We start from the raw sequence: 24,125 nt of genomic DNA, 5'->3' as shown, positions 1-24,125 counted from the left end.
TAAACACAACAAATTAGTATAGAGAATGCCCTGCACAAAACAACACATAAAAGTTCAAAGATGAAAGTGTCGCCTTAGGCAAGGCTGAAGATTTTAACATCTGGTAGAGGAATTTAGGCTACAGGCCTTGTTTTCGGATGGATCACTGGGTGTGTGGCACAGTCCATGCTTTTAAACAGATTTGAAAAGAAGAATGGACTCTTGGCTCAAGTAGAAGTAGATGAAGTATTTGGTTTCATATGTCACACAACTACCAAATTTTCTCCCCACATTGTACTTATTGTCAAACTCTTTCTTTCTCTCTCTCTCTTTTTTTTTTTTTTTTGAGGGAGATTAGCCCTGAGCTAACATCTGTGGAGCTACTGTGGCGCAGGGGCTGGCCGACTGCAATGGTCTCCTGGGGGAGGTGGTGGTGAGGCTCAGACTGTGTGGGAGTTGCCATTGCTACTGTAGGGGAGGAAGACATTTCCTCTACCCTCTCTGGGTTCGTCTGGCTGGAGAACAAATTAAATTCACATGAGACAGAACAGCAGAAGAAAATTAAACAAAGCTTTATAACATGTATACATGGGAGAGGTCAGGCAAGCTGAGAAACTTGCCAAAATGGCTGAAGCCCCCACCTTAAATATCATCTTCAGCTAACGACAAAGGAGGATGTTGGGGGTGGGGGGAGTCAGTTACAGGAGGTTACCAGAAACAGGAATAAGATTACTATGCAGATTTAAGTCCTTGCCTTTGGCATTGATTAAGAGTTTCTGGGGATAAGGTCATCCTTTCTTCTTCCTGGTACAGAGAGGGAGGTATCTTTACAGATGGAGATATCCCTTACAAATGTAAATGTTTCTTAACAAAGGGTAAACAAGTTCCATTCCTCAGAGCCTCCTTCCCTGTCCCAGCCCCAAATAATCCTCGTGACAAAGAAACATATCTTGGGGTGGCCAATGCCAGTCCCCCACACTACCAAAGCCATGGTGTATCTTGATGTCAATTTCTTAAAGAGATCCTGAAAATGATGAAGCCTCAGACTCTGAAAAACCTGGATCATCCCCCAGGGGTGAGGAGAGGTAGCACAGGTTTCAATCAATTCAAATTAAGCAATTAAAACTTGGAAAGAACTTTTGAAAACAAAGTGTGAGTTTTTAATTTGCTAGTAACTCAAGAAAGGCTTTTTTTTTTTAAAGGAAGATTAGCCCTAAGCTAACATCCCCTGCCAATCCTCTTCTTCTTTGCTGAGGAAGATTGGCCCTGAACTAACATCTACGCCCATCTTCCTCCATTTTTTCTATGTGGGATGCCTGCCACAGCATGGCTTGATAAGCTGTACACAGGTCTACACCTGGGATCCAAACCAGTGAACCCTGGGCAGCCAAAGTGGAGCACGTGAACCCAACTGCTATGCCACCGGGCTGGCCCCTAGACAGGGCTTTTGTGCTAATTTGTGACTTGGGAGAAATCAACTTGGAAATATAATGCTCAGGTCCCAGGTCCTTGCCTCGAGGCTCTGGTCACAAACTCAACCAAACTGAGATAGTGAATCTCTTCTGGTTTGATAAATGACTTTACAAGAAAATGAAGAAAATCATAATATTGTAATGTTTTTCTAATCACAATAATCAGGGTCTGTTTTGTTATTTTAAATGTTTGAACCATTAAGAGAGCCTGGTGTATTAGAGAATCTGACCTATTAGACTTGTGATTTTAATTTATGTTTAATTGCTGTTCCACTTGTAGTATTTTTATTTGAAAGCTGTGTATAGGAAAAACTCACTCTACCTCCTGTGTTGTTCTCCTTTACTCTTTATCACACTGACAACACTTCTGACACCAGATGTGGCATTTTTTTCCCATTCCAAGCAATTCTGTGACACCAGCTGGGTGTCCTACAGTTCAACTCAATTCTGACACTATCTACCTGGAGATAGCATCAGATTCCACAGGTTAAGGTCTCAGTCCCACAAAACTACCGCTCCCCGCACTTCAGATGCCAATTGAAAGTCCAGGTTATCACCCGAGCCTCTGACTGATTGACTGGCTATAAATCAGAGGTTCCCGTGATTCCTTCCTTCCATTCGGTTAATTTGCCAGAGCAGCTCACACAACTCAGGAAAAACATTTACTTACTGTTTACCAGTTTATTATAAAAGGATATGATGAAGGATACAGATGAACATCCAGATGGAAGAGATGCATAAGGCAAGGTGTGTGTGTGTGTGTGGGGGGGGGTGGGGTGCAGCCTCCATCCTCTCTCTGGGAGCGCCACTCTCCCAGCACTGCCACGTGTTCACCAACCTGGAAGCTCTCTGAACCCCGTACTCCTGGGATTTTTATGGAGGCTTCAGCACGTAGGCATGATTGATCAGTAACTCTGTTTCCAACCTCTCTCCCCTCTCTGGAGAATGGGAGGTGGAATTGAAAACTCCAAGCTTACTGTCATGGCTTCATCTTTCTGGAGACCAGCCCCCATCCAAGAACCCCAGAAGGGTTGTCTCATTAGAACAAAAGACACTTCTATCATCTAGGCAATTCCTAGGGATTTAGGAGCATTGTGTCAGGAACTGGGGTCAAAGACCAAATATTAAAATAAAAGATACTCCTAGCATTTAGGAAATTACAAGGGTTTTAGGATCTCTGTGCCAGGCACTGGGGGCATAGACCAATATATATATTTTCAATTATCTCACAGCTCTAAAAGAGTTTCTTTGCAAACAGTATTTCACTATTTAAGAAAATTTGTTTTGGGGCATCCCCATGGCATAGTGGTTAAGTTTGGCAGGCTCGGCTTTGGTGGCCTGGGTTCATGGGTTCAGATCCTGGGCATGGACCTACACCACTCATCAGCCATGATGTGGCAGCGACCCACATATAAAATAGAGGAAGACTGGCATAGATGTTAGCTCAGGGCAAATCTTCCTCAGCAAAAAAAAAATTAATTTTAATTGGAAAGTTTTAACTTATTAAGCTTGTAAGTAGTATTTTAAATGCTTTGGATGATTTGTTTTGTTAGATTTTTAGCAGTGGTATACTGGTAGATGTAGCATTTACCAAGCCATGCTATGGCAGGTGTCCCATATATAAAGTAGAGGAAGATGGGCACAGATGTTAGCTCAGGGCTACTCTTCCTCAGGAAAAAAATTAAATCTGTAACAATTTACACAAAAATGTACATGTGGTTTCCACCATTGTTCTGTGCTGCTACAATGGTACTCATGAACGTCTTGGCTGATGCTCTCAAGAGCATCAACAATGCTGAAAAGAGACCCACACACCAAGTTCTTATTAGGCCATGCTTCCAGGTCATCATTCAGTTTCTAACTGCAATGTTGAAGCATGGTTACATCGGCGAATTTGAAGTCACAGAGCTGATTTGATGATCACAGAGCTGGGAAAATTGTTCTGAACCTCATAAGCAGGTTACACAAGTGGAGTAATATCAGCCCTAGATTTGATGAGCAACTCAAAGATCTAGGAAAATGGCCGAATAATCTGCTCCCATCCTGTCAGTTTGGTTTCACTGGACTGACAAACTCAATTGGCAGCACAGACCAAGAGAAAGCAAGACAAAAACACACGGAAGGGAAAACCTTGGGATTCTTTTTCCAGGAACATAATATATACAAACACATAAAGTGCCTCAATGCAGGAAAAAAAAAGTACGCATAGGAGGATTCTGATTTCCAGCCTGTTCCACACCTCTATTCCCAACTTAATCTTTCCACAGAGTAGAACAGCATAGCCTTGGCTGCGCAGGTGGCCAGAGCATGGTAACAGCAATGCAGACTGAAGGCAAGCCTGCCAAAATCTACCCACCTCCCCATGAAACATGGATTTTACATCTAGTGGCATTGTTCTGGTTTGCACCCTCTTAGACTGCAGGAAACCTTTGCCCAGGAACAGCCACATCACTCCTAATAGTGTCGCAGACCTTGGCTCCTGGGTGCTGTTCAGATCTCATTATCACTGAACCATTACATAGTCAAATCTCACTCAAACTCCGCATTCCACACCCATAGTGTAGCTCAATCTCATTTTGACTCCCAGTCAAGTGATGCTCCAAGTAGTGTCCTCTCTGGCAGAGATTAAGGTCCATGTTGTGTTATACAACCTAAAATATGATACAAAGTAGGATTCATGCCTAAACTGGTTAAAAAGTATCTACTACCAAAGCCTTGAGAGAGGAGGCAACGATTAAGAGATTAGAATGATACCACAAAGAGTTACTGCTGAGTTTTCCCCTTTCTGCACTCCATTCTTCATGGAACTTTGTTGAAAGAGGTACATGAATTTTGTCCAGTCTTTTCACTGGAACTATCTTATTTTACTTTTCATAAATCATGGAAACTTAAAGTCAGAAGAAACCTTAGATCTCACACAGCTCAATTTGCCATGGAATTCAGGAATTCTATCCACAACATACTTGGTCCAACACAGATATCATCTAACTGCTGTCTAAATACATCACATGGTAGTTCATTTAACTGTTGACCACCTCTAATGAGAAGAAATCTACTTCTTAGGCCACGGGTAGTTAGTATATGCCATTGGGAGTTGCCCTTCAGGTGCATCCTCAGAGCTATCTCTTTACAATCATAAATTCAGTCTGAAAGAGCTTGGAGTAACTCCAGGACACTCCAAGAAGGCTTAATTAGACAAGACGGGGTCAAATCTAAGATAACACAAGAATGAGATATGACTTTGATATGAGTTGATAACAATGGCTTTGGGTAACGTTTACTGAGTATTCTTACAAATCAGAGGTCAGGTACCATTGAAGTGCTTTATATTTATTAGCCATTTATTTATCACAACAATTCATAAAGAACATTGTCCTCATTTTCCAGTTGCAATAAAATGAGGAAAAGAGTAACTAGTCCAAAGTCATGCAGCCAGTGAGTGAAAGAGCTAGGATCTGAGTCCAGGTCAGTTGCCTCTGGAGCCTGGACCCTTAACCACTATAGTAGACTACCATAATAACTGTAACTAAGAATGCCTGAACCATGTGCCAGGCATCATTCGCTCATTGATCTTCATAATAACAACCCTATGAAGCATGTACTGTTACAGAACAGCTAATTAACTTGTCCAAGGTTGCACAGCTAGCGAGTCTGAAGTTGGGATTCAAATCCAGGCAGCCTGGCTCTACATCTGATGCTCTTCCCCACTACTCTAGACCTCCTTTGTGGCATGCTCCATGTAGATAGTGACATTGTCAGAGACAGAGCTTTGTCATGCACAGGGAAGGCAAATGACAGGGTGGGCAAGAATAGCATAGGCATCAGCTGGTAAAAACATGGAGGGAAATTAGATGCTGACTGAAATCTAGGTTACCTAGAGGACTCCCAACCCAACCATTTTTGCTAAAGACATAGAGGAGACGAATTATCTCTAAACAGAAGGAGCCTGCGCAACCAGAAAGAATGGCCTCCCTGAAGGAGTACATTCAGGAAGCTGTCTCTGTACAGAGAGGAAAGTTATCTGGCAGAAGATTATCTCCAGCTTCCACTGGGTAACAGGAAGAGGAAGCCTAATATAATTTGCCAGTGTCTGGTTTCAGGAAGAGGGTGGGAAGTTTGCAGACACCTGAATGTTTATTGTGAACACCTGGAATGGAGGTACAACTGAGGCAAGCAAAGAAGGGTCCATTTAAAATTCTACCCACTGGATTCCCTTTCTGAACAGCTTTTTTTGTGAGCTATGTAGAAGGTTTCATGGTGCATGATGGTATAAAAAAATGCCTCTAAATATTGAATAATAAGTTGTGCTGAATTTTAAGCAATGCAATTAGTTCATTTTACAGAATTCCATAAAATAAACTTAACTAAAACTGAAATCCTTTGGATTCCACATGATTTGTTTGTTCATTCAGAGAACATCGCTCATTAATCTGAAATAATACCTAAATCAAGGCTTAGGAAATCGTATTTGCAGGGGAAATCTACAAGGTTTTTTAAAAAAAGAAATGGGATTCATTTACAAAGCAAGTAATTATTGAAAATATTCAATAGTAATTCAATGCTTGTTAGCTGAATTCAGTAAATATTTATTGAACATGTGTGTTAGGTACTGTTTCAAGTTCTCAGAACACAGCAGCAGCAGCAAAAAACAGCAAAACTTTCGGCCCTGCCCTCGTGGAGCTTACATTCTATGGGGAGGGAGAAAATAACCAGAAAAAAATGAAGTAAAATATAGGCCACTTTACATAACGTAAGCGCTAAGAAGAAAAATAAAGCAGGGAAGGGGCAACGGGAGGGGGCGTGTGGCAATGTATATACGGTAGCCAAGGAAGGCATTAAAATACACATATTCCTTAAAGTATAGGATTATGTAACATTTCACCTGTACTGAGAGGTATAGGATATATTTTTATACATGACCAAAATAATAATGAGGCAATAAAAAGAAGGTATACAGGGTTTTAGGGTTCTAGATAGCAGCACTTTAGACTAAATCCATAGTGAGATACCCCTAGTCTCAATTTCACTTTAATAATGAATATTTGGAGTCTTTTTTTCTTTTTCGGATTTAGTTTCCCAAGAAGTAGCAAGGCTGGCTTTTTCTCTAGTCCAGGAAGATTTACAAGGGACTTGTGAGGGCAGGGACTATGTCTCATTTTTGTTTTTCATTCCCCAGAGCCTATGACAGTGTTTGGCACATACCATTCAAAACAAGTTTGGTAGCTGGAACCCACCGAATGCGCGTGCCCAGTAAATACTAACAACAGGCGGTGGTCCAAGGCAGAATGCCGAGCGACACGGTCTGCTCCGGCGCAACACCTCTCACTCGCCTCTTCGTCAGCGGCGCGGGGGTGGGGGGATTCCAACTTCACAAGGGCAGATCTCTGATGAAATCTCTTTATCTGGATTGGAACGCTTTCTACTGCTTTTTTCCTCTGCCGAGATAGCAAGAATTTATGAGACGTGGTCCTGTCTGCTCTAAAGACCTTGACGGACAGCTGTGCTGGGGCTAGAGGTCAAATTCATCCTCCACCCTCGAGTTGGCCCAGCCCCAGGGCGCCCCTCTGCGTGGAGAGGGTGATGGCCGCCTCTGTTCTCTTGTTTCTCCGAGTTCTCCAATCCGCGGGCCGCCTCCCGTTCGCCCAGCGCCGGGACACGACGCTACCGCACGCTTCCCAGGAGCACCCCGAACCCAGCCATCCCCTCCCCCGCACCTCCTACCTCCCCGCTCCCGCCTCCGCTTCCCGGCAACTTGCTCCCGCTCCTCCCCCCAGGGAGCTCCCGATTGGCTCCCACGCCGGGGGAAGGTGCCCTCTGATTGGCTGGTGGGCACCGCGCGGTGCCTCAACGCTCCTGGGGCGGGGCCTGGCGCGGGGTGACTGCCGGCTCCGCCACGCGTGAGGAAGACTTGGTTTGCGGAACCGGGCAACCTGAGCTGCGTTTTGTGGCTCACGCCCGGGCTCACTCGGCGGCGGAAAGGGTTGCAGGAGCAGTGGGCCAAGGGGTTGGCTTGGGGTGCAGGGAGGGCGGCAGGTCCCGGGCCGGGGGTGCCAGGCGGGGTAGGAGAGCGGGGCGCGAGGCGGCGCCGGGTGCCCGGGGACATGGCGCGGCCGGACGATGAGGAGGGGACGGCGGTGGCGGCCGCGCACCCGCCCACGAAAGGATACCTCCTGGTCCCTGGGGACGCGCCCGCCGGGAAGGTGAACGCGGAGCCGCAGAACGGGCCCAAAGCCGGCTTTCTGGCCCTGAATGGGGTCCCTCCGGACAGCCCCGCGGCCGCCTTGGGAGCCCTGGGCAGGCCACAGTCTCCGCTGGCCCCGGAGGAGGAGACCCAGGTCCGGCTGCTGCCCAAGGGCCCCGGGGAGGAGACCCCGTGCGCCGAGGACCCCCGGATGTCGCGGACGGCGCTGTCGCCGCGGCGCTTTGTGGTGCTCCTGATCTTCAGCCTGTACTCGCTGGTGAACGCCTTTCAGTGGATCCAGTACAGCATCATCAGCAACGTCTTCGAGGGTTTCTACGGCGTCTCCTCGCTGCACGTCGACTGGCTGTCCATGGTGTACATGCTGGCCTATGTGCCCCTCATCTTCCCGGCCACCTGGCTACTGGACACCAGAGGCCTGCGGCTCACCGCCCTGCTGGGCTCCGGCCTCAACTGCCTGGGCGCCTGGGTCAAGTGCGGCAGTGTGCAGCAGCATCTCTTTTGGGTCACCATGCTGGGTCAGTGCCTGTGCTCCGTGGCCCAGGTGTTCATCCTGGGCCTACCCTCTCGCATCGCCTCAGTGTGGTTTGGGCCCAAGGAGGTGTCCACAGCTTGTGCCACCGCCGTGCTAGGCAATCAGGTAAGGACTAGGGTGATAGATGAAAATCGGATCCTTAGAGGACCAGGAGAAATCGTAGGCTATGAGAGCTAGGCGTATGGATAGACCCTCAGGAGGCATTTGTCCATAAATGAAGGAGAGGAGGTGAGTAGTCACAAGAGAGGAGGCAGTCTTGGATTAAAGAGGGTTTTTGATTTATTTGTAAGGAGAGAACTTTCAAAACCAGTTTAAAGTGACCCTCTTGTCATCTTTGAGAATTACCTGTAAAATAACTGTTTTAGCCTATAAATGCCTCACATCATAGAAAAACTGTCATTGCAGTAATGAATGAGACTAGGATAGGTATTATTTTTGTCACCACTGTATTCTTTGCAAAAGGAAGGTGTTGGATTCTGGGAAATTTGTTCTCATTTTGAGTGGTCAATGTGTACAGCCCGTTTAATTTTATGTATTAGCGGTCAGCAGGGTCCCTGGTGCATGACAGACACTTATAAATGACTGCTAAATAAACGTTCTAGGGATAAGGCCTCACAGCATTGCTGAGTCCAATTACCAATTATTAACAGTAAGAAAATGCAAGACAAATCACACATCATGGAATCCACTGTGAAAGGGTGGCTTATTTTGCCAAGCCTGTATTAAGGTGCTTCCTAGTCTTTCGGAACACCATAGGTTCAAATTCCATTAGCATGTCACTAGCATTACTAGGTAGAATGGTTTCCGTGTTTTTTTTAAATTGCAAACTGATTATTGTAATTTAAATTTTGCATATGGAGTCTATAATATTTTATGTAAATTGTATTGAGTGCTCTTTCAGCTTGAGGAGAATCTAGTTAAAAATCTGTATACCAAAAACATAACCTCTCTCTATTCATATGTTACTACATGTAGCTATGTAACAAAAGAATGTTAGTCTTACTTTTGGTCTAATAGTGTTGCAACATCACAAGATTTGTTTAAAATCCATAAAAAGACAAACTCTGTGTGCTTATTGCTTTATATTTATTTCCTTTCTTTAAAAGTACAGACGAAACGATAGCTCGAAATATTGTGAATCCAAAATAATTTGTGACTGATATTTTAGTTGGTTGCTTCTGCATGTTTGGATATGAACTGCTTTCTTAAAGTAGTTTACATTTACTAAATTATGTTCAAGATTAACATTCATTGAGCATAACAGAAATATTATCAATTCCGTATCTATGGATCATCTATTTCATGGATAATAAATGGAAATGTTTTCTCTTAGGCAGATTTCCTTCTAACTGACTCAGCACACCTCTGGGCCTTCCTAATTCTCCCTAAGAGTTTCTCCCTAATCCTTCCTTGACTCCAGTAGCTGTGCACTTGCTCATAACCACCAAGTATGCATCTTCAGCCTAGACTATAGAATAATCATCCATAATAATATTCAGCATTATTGAGCACTCACTAAGAACCTGGCACCATGCTAAATACTTTACAGGCATTGTGTCATTTAATTTAATAATGTAGGGTAGGAACTATTAGTCTCCCAGTTTTATAGATACAGAAAGTGAGACTTGGAGGGATGAAATTAATTTCCAAAGTCACACAGCTAATTAGAGGCAGCATGCACATTCATTTCTGTCTGATTCCTGAATCCTGGCTTTTAACTACACATCCATACTGCCAAATCTCTAACCTGAGAGAACCTTTTAAAACATAGATCAGATCATGTCATTGCCCTGCTTTGAACTTCCCAGTGGGTTACCATACTACTTAAAATCTAAACTTGTTACTCTGGCTTACAAAATCTTAACTGATATGTCTTGTTTGGTTCCTTAAACAACATTAAGCTTGTATTTGCAGAAACATTCTTTCTGCCTGGAATGTTCTTCCTTCTAGGATCACATTATTATGTCCTTATTGTCGTTCACCTTTCAGTTTAAATATCATTCAGTGGCATTTCTTGATGATCCTGTTTAGAGTTGCCTAGTCACTCTCTTATTATATCATTATACTTTGATTCTCCTTGTAGCTCTTATCACTGTCTCCCATATATTTATATGTTTATACGTTAATTATTATTTATTGCTCATCCCCCATCCTTGCCATTAGATTGTAAGTTTCATGAAAATAGGCATGTGGTTTGAATGTACACAGCTGTTTCGCCAGCATTTATTACAATGCCTGGCACATTCTAGATTCTCCATGAAAATTTGTTGAATAAATGAATGAGCTTCAGACTCAGATGCTGGCCAGCTGGATATTTCCGCTAGAATATCCCATACAAACCCACCACTTAAAATTTACCTTGTCTCCTACTCATTTTTCTTCATCTCTACTGCCAGTTTCTTAGCTTTGGGTAACCCCAGCTGTCACCTAGAGGTTGCTAACTGACCTTCCTTGCTGCAGCTCTCACCCTCTTCCCTCCATTCTCTAAACTCATCCAGTGTGGTCTTTCTAATGTGCAAATCTGTCCAGGGCAGTCTCTTGCCCCCTGTGGTGGCTTCCATTGCCCTTAGGATAAAATCCAGACTCTCTAATGTGACAATGTGAGACCCTCCAGATCTGCCTCCTGCCAACTACTCAGCTTCACCTCTCTCCACACCCCTAATTCTGCAGACGGACTCTTTCTCTGCTCTGAGGGGGACTGTGCACTACTTACAGTTTCTCACAAGGTCATGTTGTCTTCTTCCTCGCCTTTGTACATGATGTCCCTTTGGTTGGGAACACTTCTACTTCGCTTGGCTAACTCCAATTTCTTATTTAGATCTTTGCTTCTCCAGAAACTTTTCCCAAACCCAAAGTCTACACAAAGTGCTCCTCCAAAGTACTGTCTCAGCTGGGGTGACCTTGAGTTCCAGTTTGCCTGGAATAGTCTCGAGTCAATATAGCATAATTACTGATGGAGTCCTTTTCACTCTGAACAGTGTTCCTGTTTGGATGATAAATTACATCATCTCCCCAGTTGGCACCCTCTACCTCTCCATCACAGTATTGTACTTAACTACAGTCACTTTTAATTACCTGATTAATTGCCTCTTTCCAACTTTTTGTAAGGGAGCAAATGAAATACTTGTTACTATCTCTGCCTCAGCCTCCTTGAAACCAATCTTGGTGCCTTTTTCTTTTCCTCCGCTCTTCCAAAGAATCTGATCTCTCTCTCCATTGAACCTCCTTTAATATATTGATTTTATTTCTCTTGAGATTATCATATTCAGCTCTATTTTTTTCTTACTGAGATGAAATTCATATAACATGAAAGTAACCATTTTAAAGCATACAGCTCAGTGGCACTTAGTACATTCCCAGTGTTGTACAACCATCACCTCTAGTTCCAAAACATTTTCATCTACCTTCAAAGAAGACCCAGTACCCATTAAGCAGTCACTCCTCATTCCTCCCTCCCTCTAGCCTCTGGCAATCACTAATCTGCTTTTCCTCTCTATGGATTTACCTATGCTAGACATTTCATACAAAGGCAGTCATATAATAGGTGGCCTTTTGTGTCTGGCTTCTTTCACTTAGCATGATTTCAAAGTTCACCCATGTTGTAGCATGTATCAGTACATCATTCTTTTCATGACTGAATAAAATTTTATTGCAGAGATGTACCACAGTTTGTTTATCCATTCATCTTTTGATGGACATTTGGGTTGTTTGTACCTTTTGGCTATTGTGAATAGGACTGCTATGAATATTCGTGTACAGTATTCAATATTTGTTTGAATACCTGTTTCAGTTTCTTGGTTATATACCTAGGACTGGAATTGCTAGGTCATATGGTAATTTTTTGTGTAACTTTTTAAGGAACTGCTAAACTGTTATCCACAGGGGCTGCACTATTTTACACTCCCACTAGCAGTGTGCAAGGGTTCCTGTTTCTCTACATCCTTGCCAATACTTATTTTCTGTTTTTTAATTTTTTAAACATTTTTATTATAGCCATCCTAGGGGTTATGGAGTGGTATCTCATTGTGGTTTTGATTTGCATTTCCCTAATGGTTAATGATATTGAGAATTTTTTCACATGCTTGTTAGACATTTGTATATCTTTGGAGAACTGTCTGAGTCCTTTGCCCATTTTTGAGTTGGGATGTTTGTCTCTTCATCATTGAATTGTAAGAGTTCTTTATATATTCTGGATAGTAAATCTTACCAGATATGTGATTTGCAAATATTTTCTTCCATTCTATAGATTGTCTTTCTCAGCCTTATATTGCATATTCTTATTCCCTTTTTTGATTGTAAGCATCTAAAGGGTAGGTACTGTATCTCACACAACTTTTCGCAGCATGATTCAGATAGCAGGAGCTCAGTAAATGTTTGTTGAATAGGGAAGACATTTGTCAGCAGTTTCCCTTTAACAGTACCATAGTAGTAGAGACATTAGAAGATGGTGCTTTAAAGTTTACAAAAGCACCTTACATACGCTAGCTGTCTTCTTACGTTGTGTTAATTGCCAGTATGTACTTTTTTTCTCTTATAATAATAGCTCTTAACAGGACTGTTTGTTTTACAGCTTGGAACTGCAGTTGGCTTTTTGCTACCACCTGTTTTAGTGCCCAACACACAGAATAACACAGATCTTCTGGCTTGTAATATCAGTACCATGTTTTATGGAACGTCAGCTGTTGCCACACTTTTATTTATTTTGGCAATAATTGGTAAGTGAATTATTTTCCCTGAAGTTTACATAGATAAATGCATGACAAACATATGAAAATAAAGATAACCAACCCTGAAATTCTTAATGATAATACCTTGAAGGCCATTTGCTTGTTTCATTCTCGCTGTGCACTGTCTTGTTCAGGTAATGAATGCTACAACCCTAGCGATATGTTATGGTCCACTACATCTGTTTCAGTATTGTAAAGGGTTTGAAGACTAATTCATTTCATTTATCTCCCTACTAACTTTTCTTCTCTGATAACTCTTGGTTTCAAACATATTACCTGCCTCCTCTCTGCATATTCCTCTGCTAACCTAGCCAGGAACAAGTTCTTGTCATGCTTTGAAATGATGATAATAGGCTACAACTTTCATTTTAATGGAAATCCTTCCAAGGATCCCTAACTTAACAATTAACTGGATCTGAAAATGTTGACCAGTGAATGACCCTGGGCAGCAGCAAGCTGTTCAGCAGAATTTCAAACTGTGGCAACTGTCTACTTGTTAGGCCACTCCAGCAAAGCACTGCTGCCACCATTCGTCACTGAGTCCTCTCGTCTGGGCCTGTCTCTTGAAGCAGTCAGTCAGAATCAGCTGCAAGCAGCCATCATCAGTTTGGAAGAAGGTTTGGGAAGGTCTGCTTTTTAAAGTTTATTTTTAATGGGAAACAATTTTGATTTCAGGGAAAAGGATAGGTAAGGTTTATTTAAGTAATATAGCTGCTAACATAACTATAATATTGCCCATTAGGCACTCAGTTTATCTTAAATTGATTTGAAGAGGAAAGGAATTATAAAGTGGAAAGGCCGTCTTTTAATCATTAAAATTTACAGTTAAACTGCATTATAGCTGGAGTTTTAAAATTTGTGTATTAATTTTTACCATGGCTATACTAGTAATGAAAAATTCAAGTTTTATGATCTCCAGATATGAAATCCTCAGTTTTCAAAGAAATGTGTGCTGAAGACTATGGAGTGTTTCAATAGAGACTGCCTTTGTAGATGGACTGCAGGATCCAGGTACAGGAAGCTCAGCCACATATTTAATTTTGTTTAAGATAATGAGCAAATGTTCTCTTGGTAGCATATATTCTGACGTGTCCAATCTCCTTATGGTTGGTTTTATGTCCTTAATTAGTCTGAGAGTGGCATATTTGTTGTGTAGAGGCTACTGAAAAAGAAAAAATTAACCCTGTAATATTTTAGCAGTTTAACAAAGTTTTAAGAGAAATTATATATTTTTTAAAAACAAACTCTTAAGTCTGCTTTTCTGGTAGTCATAGATGAAATATGAAATAGAGTTTATATGGATTTTGCATAAACGGACCTTTTATTAGCAATAGGGATTTTTAAAGTATAAAATTCTGTTTCCTTATATCTTCACATAAATTGTGGTTTGCGTTTTTTTTAATTGTCTTTAATTGTGTGTCTCTTTGAAAGAAGTGAGGGGCTGGCCCCGTGGCCTAGTGGTTAAGTTCACATACTCCGCTTTGGTGGCCCAGGGTTTCACTGGTTTGGATCCTGGGTGCGGACATGGCACCGCTCATCAAGCCATGCTGAGGCAGCATCCCACATGCCACAACTAGAAGGACACACACAACTAAAAATACACAACTATGTACCAGGGGGCTTTGGGGAGAAAAAGGAAAAAATAAAATCTTTTAAAAAAAAAGAAGTGAGAGAGTAGTAGATTGTATATAAGATATGTAAAGATATGAAATTATATATGTGTTTAAAAGTATATATATGAGATGCTACAAATATAAAATTAGTTGTCAGAGGAGGGGGAAAATGATAATAGGTGTGACCATTCGCTTATCACCCTGTGTTATTGGAGAAATTGAGAGAGCTATTTATGTATGTAATTACATATTTATGTACTCATGGCATATGGGTAGATGGTGGAAATGGAAATGGGGAAAAAGAAGAATGGAAATGGAATAGGAAAAAAGAGCTCATTGTCAAGTTTTGCTTGGCAGCCTATAATCTTAATCTTATGATACTAAGCTTAGTATAAAAGTAAGATAATACTCAGTTGTGATATGGAAGTCTTAGGTTGAAAATTGTGACATTTAAATAAAAAATTTACCTATTTTCCTCATATCCAAATGTTTGCTATTGAGGAAAATGTGGATTTTTAAAAAATCTGTACTTACTTAAAGGACCAAAATTACTGGGACACAGTGCTACTTTCCTCTAAATTCTACTGATAAATACTTTGGAAGCCCAACCAGATCTTCTAAAATAGTTTAGTTTTGCTGATGCTTTCAGCAAGATGACATATACTAAATTGGTGTTCAGCAGTCTTCCTAAAATACTGTCTTGAAGGTTCATGTCATGTAACGCTATTCCTCTCCCTCATGGAGCTTACATGTGAGTATGATCCATCTAGCATTTCTAGGAATTAACCCATGCCTTCCACTGAATTTCACACTAATACTCTGTTCTTATTCAGAGAACACTATTATAGCCCTTAGCATTTAATTGATATATACCAAACATGTTTTGTCTTGTTTTGGTGAAGAAGATTGGCCCTTAGCTAACATCTGTTGCCAATCTTTCTCTTTTTTGCTTGAGAAAGATTGTTGCTGTGCTAACGTCCATGCCAATCTTCCTCTATTTTGTGTATGGGACACTGTTGCAGCATGGCTTGACAAGCAGTGTGTAGGTCTGTGCCCGGGATCCAAACCTGTGAACCCTGGATAACCAAAGTAGAGTGCATGAACCTAACCACTGTGCAACCAGGCCAGCCCCACCAAACATGTTTAAAGACACACTACATGCTGTATCTCAATTAACTTACAGTAATATTATTATCATTCCCATTTTATAGATGAGGAAACTGGAGCCAGAATTTAAATAAATTTAATATACCCATGATCACAGTTAGTAAATACTGAAAATGAGATTTGAGGCTTGGCAATCTAACTCCATATAGAAAATGTTTTATATAAAAATACATCGTTTTAACTTTTACTTAGCCTTATTTTTTATTTCAATTCAAATTCCTCTTGTATGAGTGGTAATGTTATATTTGAAAGCTATTCTTGTGCAGCAGAGCAGTAAACTACATCACTTAGGTGTATCAAGTAAAATCCTTACCATCCTGGTTCTCTACAGTGAGTGCATGACAGAAACCAAAAGTAGTGGCAGTCAGAATATTTAATATTAAGGTACTTACACATGTGAGTGTAGAACATGTGTGCATAGTTTTACTTTGCTTCTTATATTCAGGATATCTGTGTATAGGCTACTATTGTAAAGTTTTAACAAAAATACATTTTACTTAATTTATCAGAATTTCAAGTCCCTGAGATAGTCTCTGATTTTAAGAAATAACTGTTCCTCAAAACAGACAATGTACTTTGTGTTCACTCAATAATTACAAAATTGTTTTACATTACATCATGTAATCCTCATAGCAGCTTGTTGTTGTTATTTCCATTTTATGGATGAGAAAGCTGTAGTCGAGAGGAAGGAATTGTCTTCTTCAGAGTCATACAGCGAAATGAGGCAGAGCCAGGATTTAAACTTCTATTTGTCTTATAATAAATTAGTATGTGTGACGTTTGCTTGAACCGCAGGGACAAATGATAAAATCAAAAGATAATGTCATAGTCTAATTTCAAAAAGTAGAAGTGGTCCTAAACAGCAATAGATTTGCTACTTTTTTTATCATGGGAGAAAAAGTTTGACTGTGGTGCCCAAAAGTCCTTTGGCTACTTTATATGCCTGTTGCCAGGGGCAGGGAATAACTGCTTTGATAGTTATTTTGTTGGCACAGGTTTTTAGTGGGGAGAAAAGAAGGCAGAAGGCTATTGTTTTTCAGTTTCAAAGGAGAAAGAAGAAGCCGTGTTTCATTCTTTGAAAGGAGCAGTGCAGCGTAACCAGGGTCATAGACCAGTGGTTTTCTTGTTCCTCTTTTTCTTCATGTAGACTTAAGCCCAACTTTTATCATATTGTGTTGGTGGCAGACACAGGCCTGATTTTGCTCAAAGGGCAGTTGACTACCTGAAACTAAAAGATAACACTGGTTTTTAGAAAATAAATCTAGTAGAGTTAAAGACTAGTAAGAATTGTTTTCATTTTGCATTTGAGTTTACATCCAAACCATTTAGACTTATTTTACCATAGTGAGTAAAAACCTAAGTAAGAGACTCATTGAATACCCATGAGTACCGTGTAAGCATAGCTTTACATTCTGAAGCTTTGTTTTACAACTGTATGAGTTCTGTATTACCAACATTAATAAAAAGAGAGAGCTTTCTATCTTAACTAGGACACAAAGTGACTTTCAGGAAAGGACAGCAGACGTCCTCAACAGTCCAAGGAGCAGATAGGGTGAAAGGAAGAGGAGGAGTTGCAAGAACTTAAATATTTTATGTCTACCAGTCCTCCAATGTAAGAATATTAAAAAGTAAATATTTATGAATTATGTCTCCTCATGAATTAGTTGTGAGACCTATAAAAATAGAAGTTGGTTTACTTTGATAAGTTTTAGTTAAATCATAATTAATCAATGTTTTGGTGAGCAAAGAAGTTTAATTTTTTTATTAGCAGCAAACAGGAGAATTAGAGAATTATGGTTTGATATGGAAGTTTCATATGGAAGTTTTAAGGATCATTTCTTTCGCAATGATTTTCAAACCCTGCTGGGTATTGATAGCATTTCGGGTTTTGTGTTTAATACAGATTCTCAGGTTCCATTCTGGAGGTTCTGATTCATTGAGCTTTGGGTAGAATGTCAAAATCTGTATTATTTTTAAATTTCTACATGATTATGATTGACAGCCAGGTCCATCAGATCTAGCCCACTTTCAGACTACAAAGCGTGCCTTCCTTGTTGGAAGAAATAGCCACTGTAAAAAAGAGAAAGAGAAAGAAGAAATTCTGATCTTTTAGAAAATATTACTTTTTTATGAATCCATTTACCTTCTTTTTCAGTTTTTGAATTTACCCTATTTCATGGATTCTAAAGTGTACATTTATACTCTGGTTTCTCTTCAGATCGTATAAATCTTTCGCCTTTTCCTAAAGTGTACATTTTTTTCATGAAATCTCTGAAATTGAGATGACTTTAATAATCAGTAGCATCTAAGATGATTAAGTTCTAGAGATCTGCTGTACAATATTATGCTTATAGTTAATACTGTATTGTGCACTTGAAAATTTATTAAGACGATAGATTTCATGTTAAGTGTTCTTACTACAATAAAGAAAAATTAATGGCATGTAACATTGGTGGCAATTGAGGCATGGTTATATAGAAGCCTTCTCTTAATACCTGGCAAGATCATCGAGTGCCAGCATCAGAGCATCTTAGAGTCAATGAAATACAGTATTTTTCCATCTATTTTAGTTTAAATTTTTGAGTCATTACTCAAACTAGATTTTAATTTTGATGTACCAAATTTTAGCAGTTTAACTCTTTCTCGAGTAGTCTTGACGTCTGACTTGCCTAAACCTACAGAAATCTCTCTAGCCATGTGTTACAGGAAGTTGGTAGATCCTTCCCTGCCCATCAAAAGAGCAGTCTCTAAATGTCTGGCTGAGAAGGCTGTGAGATCTGTAACTCCATAAAAATCGGAAGTGCTAGAACTTACAGTATTGGAAACCATATATCGCCTTTTGTATCACTCAGCTCTACACCTAGATTTTCCATATGCAGCTAGAGTGAGTCAGCAAGAAACACCTAGTTCTGCTCCCATGAATCCACCTCGACTTTTTCAGTTCTAAAAGTATTATTGGATCAGATGATAAACTATATCAAATATCAAGAATATAACTACTAAAGACAGTCTTCTAAAAGTTCAATAATACATTGGCTTGCTCATATCTGATGTTACCTCTACTTATAAACTGAACTAAATTTAAAAATACAATTGTTGAATACTTAATATAATCAAAATTGATCTTGCATAACTAAAAATGGAATAATCAGCGGGCAATGTTGTGACATAATATTGCTGGTTTTGCTATTCAGTTGTGCGAATTGGCCAAATCTCTGTGTCTTAGTCAGTTTCAGAGGACTGAGATGATAATGCCAAACTATTCTTCATTTAGAAATTAGTGAAAATGAAAAGCTTCACTATAAAAGACATTCACTACCTCTTTAAACTTAAAGTGAATTTAATCTGCTCACTGAGGAAGATACATATATTTAATTGCCTTTTTCTGTATGTTTCCAGCATTCAAAGAAAAACCTCAGTATCCACCAAGTCAGGCTCAAGCAGCAATCCAAGACAGTTCCCCTGAAGAGTACTCCTATGAGAAATCAATAAGAAACCTATTTAAAAACATTCCTTTTGTCCTTCTATTGATTACTTATGGTAAGTGGTTTTCTTTTATTTTCTTTGTTGTCTATATAAACCTTTAAGTGTTGTAAATTCTTCTCATTTAATCTAGTTGGGTTTTTTCTGAGGTCATATTGGTTTATAACATTATGTAATTTCAGGTGTACATTACTCTATATCGGTTTCTGTATAGACTGCATCATCCTCACCACCAGTAGTTTAATTTTGTCCATGACCATACTTATGTGCCCCTTTACCCCTTTTGCCCACTCCTCGACCCCCTTCCCCTCTGGTAACCACTAATCTGTTTTCTTTATCCATGTGTTTGTTCATCTTTCACATAGAAGTGAAATCATATGGTGTTTGTCTTTCTCTGTCTGGCTTATTTCACGTAATAACCTTAACGTAATACCCTTAAGGTCCATCCATGTTGCTGCAAATGGGACGATTTTGTCTTTTTATAGCTGAGTGGTGTCCCATTGTGTGTATATACACCATATCTTCTTCATCCATTCATCTGTTGATGGGCACTTGGGTTGCTTCCACATCTTGGCTATTGTGAATAATGCTGCATTGAACATAGGGGTGCATAAATCTCTTGGAATTGTCAATTTCATGTTCTTTGGATAAATATCCAGTAGTGGGATAGCTGGATCGTATGGTATTTGTATTTTTAATATTTTGGGAAACCTCCATACTGTTTTCCATAGTGACTGCATCAGTTTTCATTCCACCAGCAGTGGTTGAGGGTTCCCTTTTCTCCACATCCTCTTTAACATTTGCTGTTTTTTCTTGGTAATTATAGCCATTCTGACAGGTGTAAGGTGATATCTCATTGTAGTTTTGGTTTGCATTTCCCTAATACTAATGTTGAACACCTTTTCAGGTGCCTGTTGGCCATCGGTATCTCTTTGGAAAAATGTCTCTTCCTATCCTCTGCCTATTTTTTGATTGAGTTGTTTGTTTCTTTTGTTGTTGAGTTGTATGAGTTCTTTATATATTATGGAAATTAACCCCTTCTCGGATATATGATTTGCAAATATTTTCTCCCATTTGGTGGGTTGTCTTTTCATTTTGTTCATGGTTTCCTTTGCCTTGCAGAAGCTTTTTAGTCTGATGTTATCCTATTTGTTTATTTTTGTGCATGGTGTAAGATAATGGTCTACTTTTATTGTTTTGCATCTGGCTGTCCAATTTTCCTAGCACCATTTATTGAAGAGACTTTCCTTTCTCCATTGTATGTTCTTGGCTCCTTTGTTGAACATTAGCTGTCAGTAGATGTGTGGTTTTATTTCTGGGCTTTCAATTCTGTTGCATTGTTGTGTGTGTCTGTTTTTGTGCCAGTAGTATGCTGTATTGATTACTATAGCTTTGTAGTATATTTTAAGTCAGGTATTGTGGTGCCTCCAGCTTTGTTCTTTTTTCTCAGGATTGCCTTAGCTATTTGGGGTCTTTTGTTGTTCCATATGAATTTTAGGATTCTTTGTTGTATTTCTGTGAAGAATGTCATTGGCATTCTGACTGGCCTTGCATTGAATCTGTGGATTGCTTTAGGTAATATGGACATTTTAACTGTGTTTATACTTCCAATCCATAAGCATGGAATATCTTTCCATTTCTTTATATCTTCAATTTCTTTCAATAATGTCTTGTAGATTTCATTGTATAGGTCTTTCACCTTCTTGGTTAAATTTATTCCTAGATATTTTATTCTTTTTGTAGTGATTGTAAGTGGGATTGTGTTCTTGACTTTTCTTTCTGCTAGTTTGTTATTAGTGTGCAGAAATGCAGCTAATTTTTTGTAAAGCCCCAGTGCATGGTTGTATATCCCAGTTGTAAGTCCTTATAGTTCTTCTTTGTGAGCCGCCACCACAGCATGGCAGCTAACATACTGGTAGTGTGGTCCGACAACTGGGAAATGAACCCGGGCTGCCGAAGTGGTGAGAGCACCAAACTTTAACCATTAGGCTGTCAGGGCTGGCTCAGACATGCAACTGATTTTTATAAGTTGATTTTGTACCCTGCAATATTGTTGATTATTTTTAATAGTTTTCTGGTGGATTCTTTAGAGTTTTCTATATATAGAATCATGTCATCCACAAACAGGCGAAGTTTTACTTCTTCCTTTCAAATTTGGATACCTCTTATTTCTTTTTCTTGCTTAATTGCCCTGGCCAAAACCTCCAGTACTGTGTTGAATAGGAGTGCTAAGAGTGGGCACCCTTGTCTTGTTCCTGTTCTCAGAGGGATGGTTTCAGTTTTTCCCTGTTGAGTATGATGTTGGCTATGCATTTGTCATATATGGCCTTTATTATGTTGAGGTACTTTCCTTCTGTACCCATTTTATGGAGTTTTGATCATAAATGGATGTTGGATCTTGTCAGATGCTTTCTCTGCATCTATTAAGATGGTCATGTGATTTTTACTCCTCATTTTGTTAATGTGCATCACATTGATTGATTTGCAAATATTGAACCATCCCTGTGTCCCTGGTGTAAATCCCACTTGATCATGGTATATGATCCTTTTAATGTATTGCTGTATTTAGTTTGCCAGTATTTTGGTAAGGACTTTTGCTCCTGTGTTCATCAGTGATATTGGCCTGTAATTTTCCTTTGTGTTGTCCTTGTCTGGTTTTGGTATCAGGGTTATGTTGGCTTCATAGAATGAATTAGGAAGCATTCTGTCTTCTTCAGTTTTCCTGAATACTTTGAGAAGGACAGGTATTAACTCTTCCTTGAATGTTTGGTAGAATTCTTCAGAGAAACCATCTGGTCCTGGACTTTTGTTTTTTGGGAAGTTTTTGATTACTGTTGCCATTTCTTTACTTGTGATTGATCTATTCAGATTCTCTATTTCATATTGATTCAATTTTGGGAGGTTGTATGAGTCTAAGAATTTATCCATTTCTTCTAGGTTGTCCAGTTTCTTGGCATTTGATTTTTCATAGTGTTCTCTTATAATCCTTTGTATTTCTGTGGTATCTGTTGTAATTTCTCCTCTTTCACTTTTAATTTTAGATATCTGAGCCTTTTCTCTTTTTTTCTTAGTAAGTCTGGCTAAGGGTTTGTCAATTTTGTTTACCTTCTGAAAGAACCAGCTTTTTGTTTCATTGGGTCTTTCAATTGTTTTTTTAGTTTCTATTTCATTTATTTCTGCACTAATTTTTATTATTTTCCCCTTTCTGCGGACTTTGTTTGTTCTTCTTTTTCTAGTTTTCAGTTAGGTGTAGTTTAAGAGTGCTTATTTGAGATTTTTCTTCTTTGTTGCTGTGGGTCTGTATTGTCATAAATTTTCCTCTTAGAACCACTTTTGCTGTATCCCATAAGAGTTGGTATGTTATGTTTTCATTTTTGTCTCCAGGTATTTTTTTTGATGTCTCCTTTGATTTCACTGATCCAGCAGTTGTTTAGTAGCATGTTGATTACATATTTGTGACTTTTCTAGCCTTTATCTTGTAAGTGATTTCTAATTTTATGGTGCTGTGGTCAGAAAAGATACTTGATATGATTTCAGTCTTCTTAAGTTTTTTGAGGCTTGCCTTGTTTCCCAACATATGGTCTGTGTTTGAGAATATTCTGTGTGCACTTGAGAAGAACATGGATTCTGCTGTTTTGGATGGAATGTTCTATATCTGTCTAAGTTCATCTGGTTTAGTATTTCATTTAAGGCCACTGTTTCCTTGTTGACTTTCTGTCTGGATGATCTATCCATTGTTATAAGTGGGGTGTTGAGGTCCCCTACTATTATTGTGTTGCTGTCAATTTCTCCTTTTAGGTCTGTTAATAGTTGCTTTATATACTCTGGTGCTCCTGTGCTAGGCGCATATATATTCGTGTTAGGTCCTCTTGGTGGAATGTCGCTTTTATCATTATATATTGCCCCTCTTTGTCTCTCATTGTCTTTTTCATCTTGAAGTCTGCTTGTCTGATATAAGTATGGCAATACCTGCTTCCTTTTGCTTGCCATTTGCTTGGAATATCATCTTCCATCCCTTCACTCTGAGCCCATGTTTATCTTTAGAACTGAGATGTGTTTCCTGGAGGCAGCATATTGTTGGGTCTTGTTTTTTAATCCATCCAGCCACTCTGTGTCTTTTGATTAGAGAATTAAATCCATTTACATTTAGACTCATTATTGATATATGAGGGCTTAATACTGACATTTTATCTCTTGTTTTCTGGTTGTTCTATATTTCCATGTTTTTTTCCCCTTGTATTTCTGACTGCCATTTCAGTTTGGTGGTTTTTTGAGATGGTTTTCTCAGTTTTCTCTTTATTTATGATTTGTGGCTCTGCTTTGATTTTTTCATTTGGTGGTTACAATGAGGTTTGTATAAAAGATCTCGTAGATGACAGGCCATTTTCTGATAGTCTCTTGTCTCCGTTAGCTTAACTAGGTTCCAACCTTTTCCTCTTTCCTTTCTGAGTTATTGTTGTCACAAATTGTTCTTTTCTGTGTTGTGTGTTTGTGACTAAATTGAAGTGTTTATAGTTATTTTTGATGCTTCCCTGCCCTTTGTCTTTTATGTTATAATTAAGTGTTTACTGACCTATTCTGATATAGAGCTGCACTTTTCTGATTGTATTGGTCTATTTATCTCCTTGTTCAAGGTTTTGTAAACGTTTGCCTTTGTGTTTCAGGTATGAGGGCTTCTTTCATCATTTCCTGTAAGGAAGGTCTAGTGGTGATGAACTCCTTCAGCTTTGTTTATCTGGGAAACCTTTTACGCCTCCATCATATCCAAAGGATAGTTTCGCTGGATAGTATATTCTTGGGTGAAAGTTTTTTCTCTTTCAGTATTTTGAATACATCATTCCATTCTCTCCTAGCCTGTAAGGTTTCTGCTGAGAAATCTGCTGAAAGCCTGATAGGGGTTCCTTTGTAGGTTATTTTCTTCTGCCTTGCTGCCCTTAGTATTTTTTCTTT

The 24,125-nt window shown here is 39.5% G+C and overlaps 1 protein-coding gene across 2 annotated transcripts in view; it reads left to right on the top strand.

Moving 5' to 3' along the window:
* Nucleotides 1–7,346: 7,346 nt before the first annotated feature.
* FLVCR1 (FLVCR heme transporter 1) overlaps nt 7,347–24,125 on the top strand; it is a 36,442-nt gene continuing 19,663 nt past the window's right edge. Inside the window, exons 1-4 of one of the 2 annotated variants that reach the window (XM_046683908.1) lie at nt 7,347–8,290; nt 12,756–12,900; nt 13,413–13,529; nt 19,092–19,232. In XM_046683908.1, the coding sequence (XP_046539864.1) occupies nt 7,553–8,290; nt 12,756–12,900; nt 13,413–13,529; nt 19,092–19,232 (1,141 nt within the window). In that variant the 5' untranslated portion in view covers nt 7,347–7,552. The remainder of the gene's footprint in view (nt 8,291–12,755; nt 12,901–13,412; nt 13,530–19,091; nt 19,233–24,125) is intronic. The other variant, XM_046683909.1, reaches the window with a different exon arrangement.

Source organism: Equus quagga, chromosome 13 (genome assembly GCF_021613505.1).
Source record: "Equus quagga isolate Etosha38 chromosome 13, UCLA_HA_Equagga_1.0, whole genome shotgun sequence".
Taxonomy (NCBI): Eukaryota; Metazoa; Chordata; class Mammalia; order Perissodactyla; family Equidae; genus Equus; species Equus quagga.
This window is presented reverse-complemented; position numbering and strand designations above follow the sequence as displayed.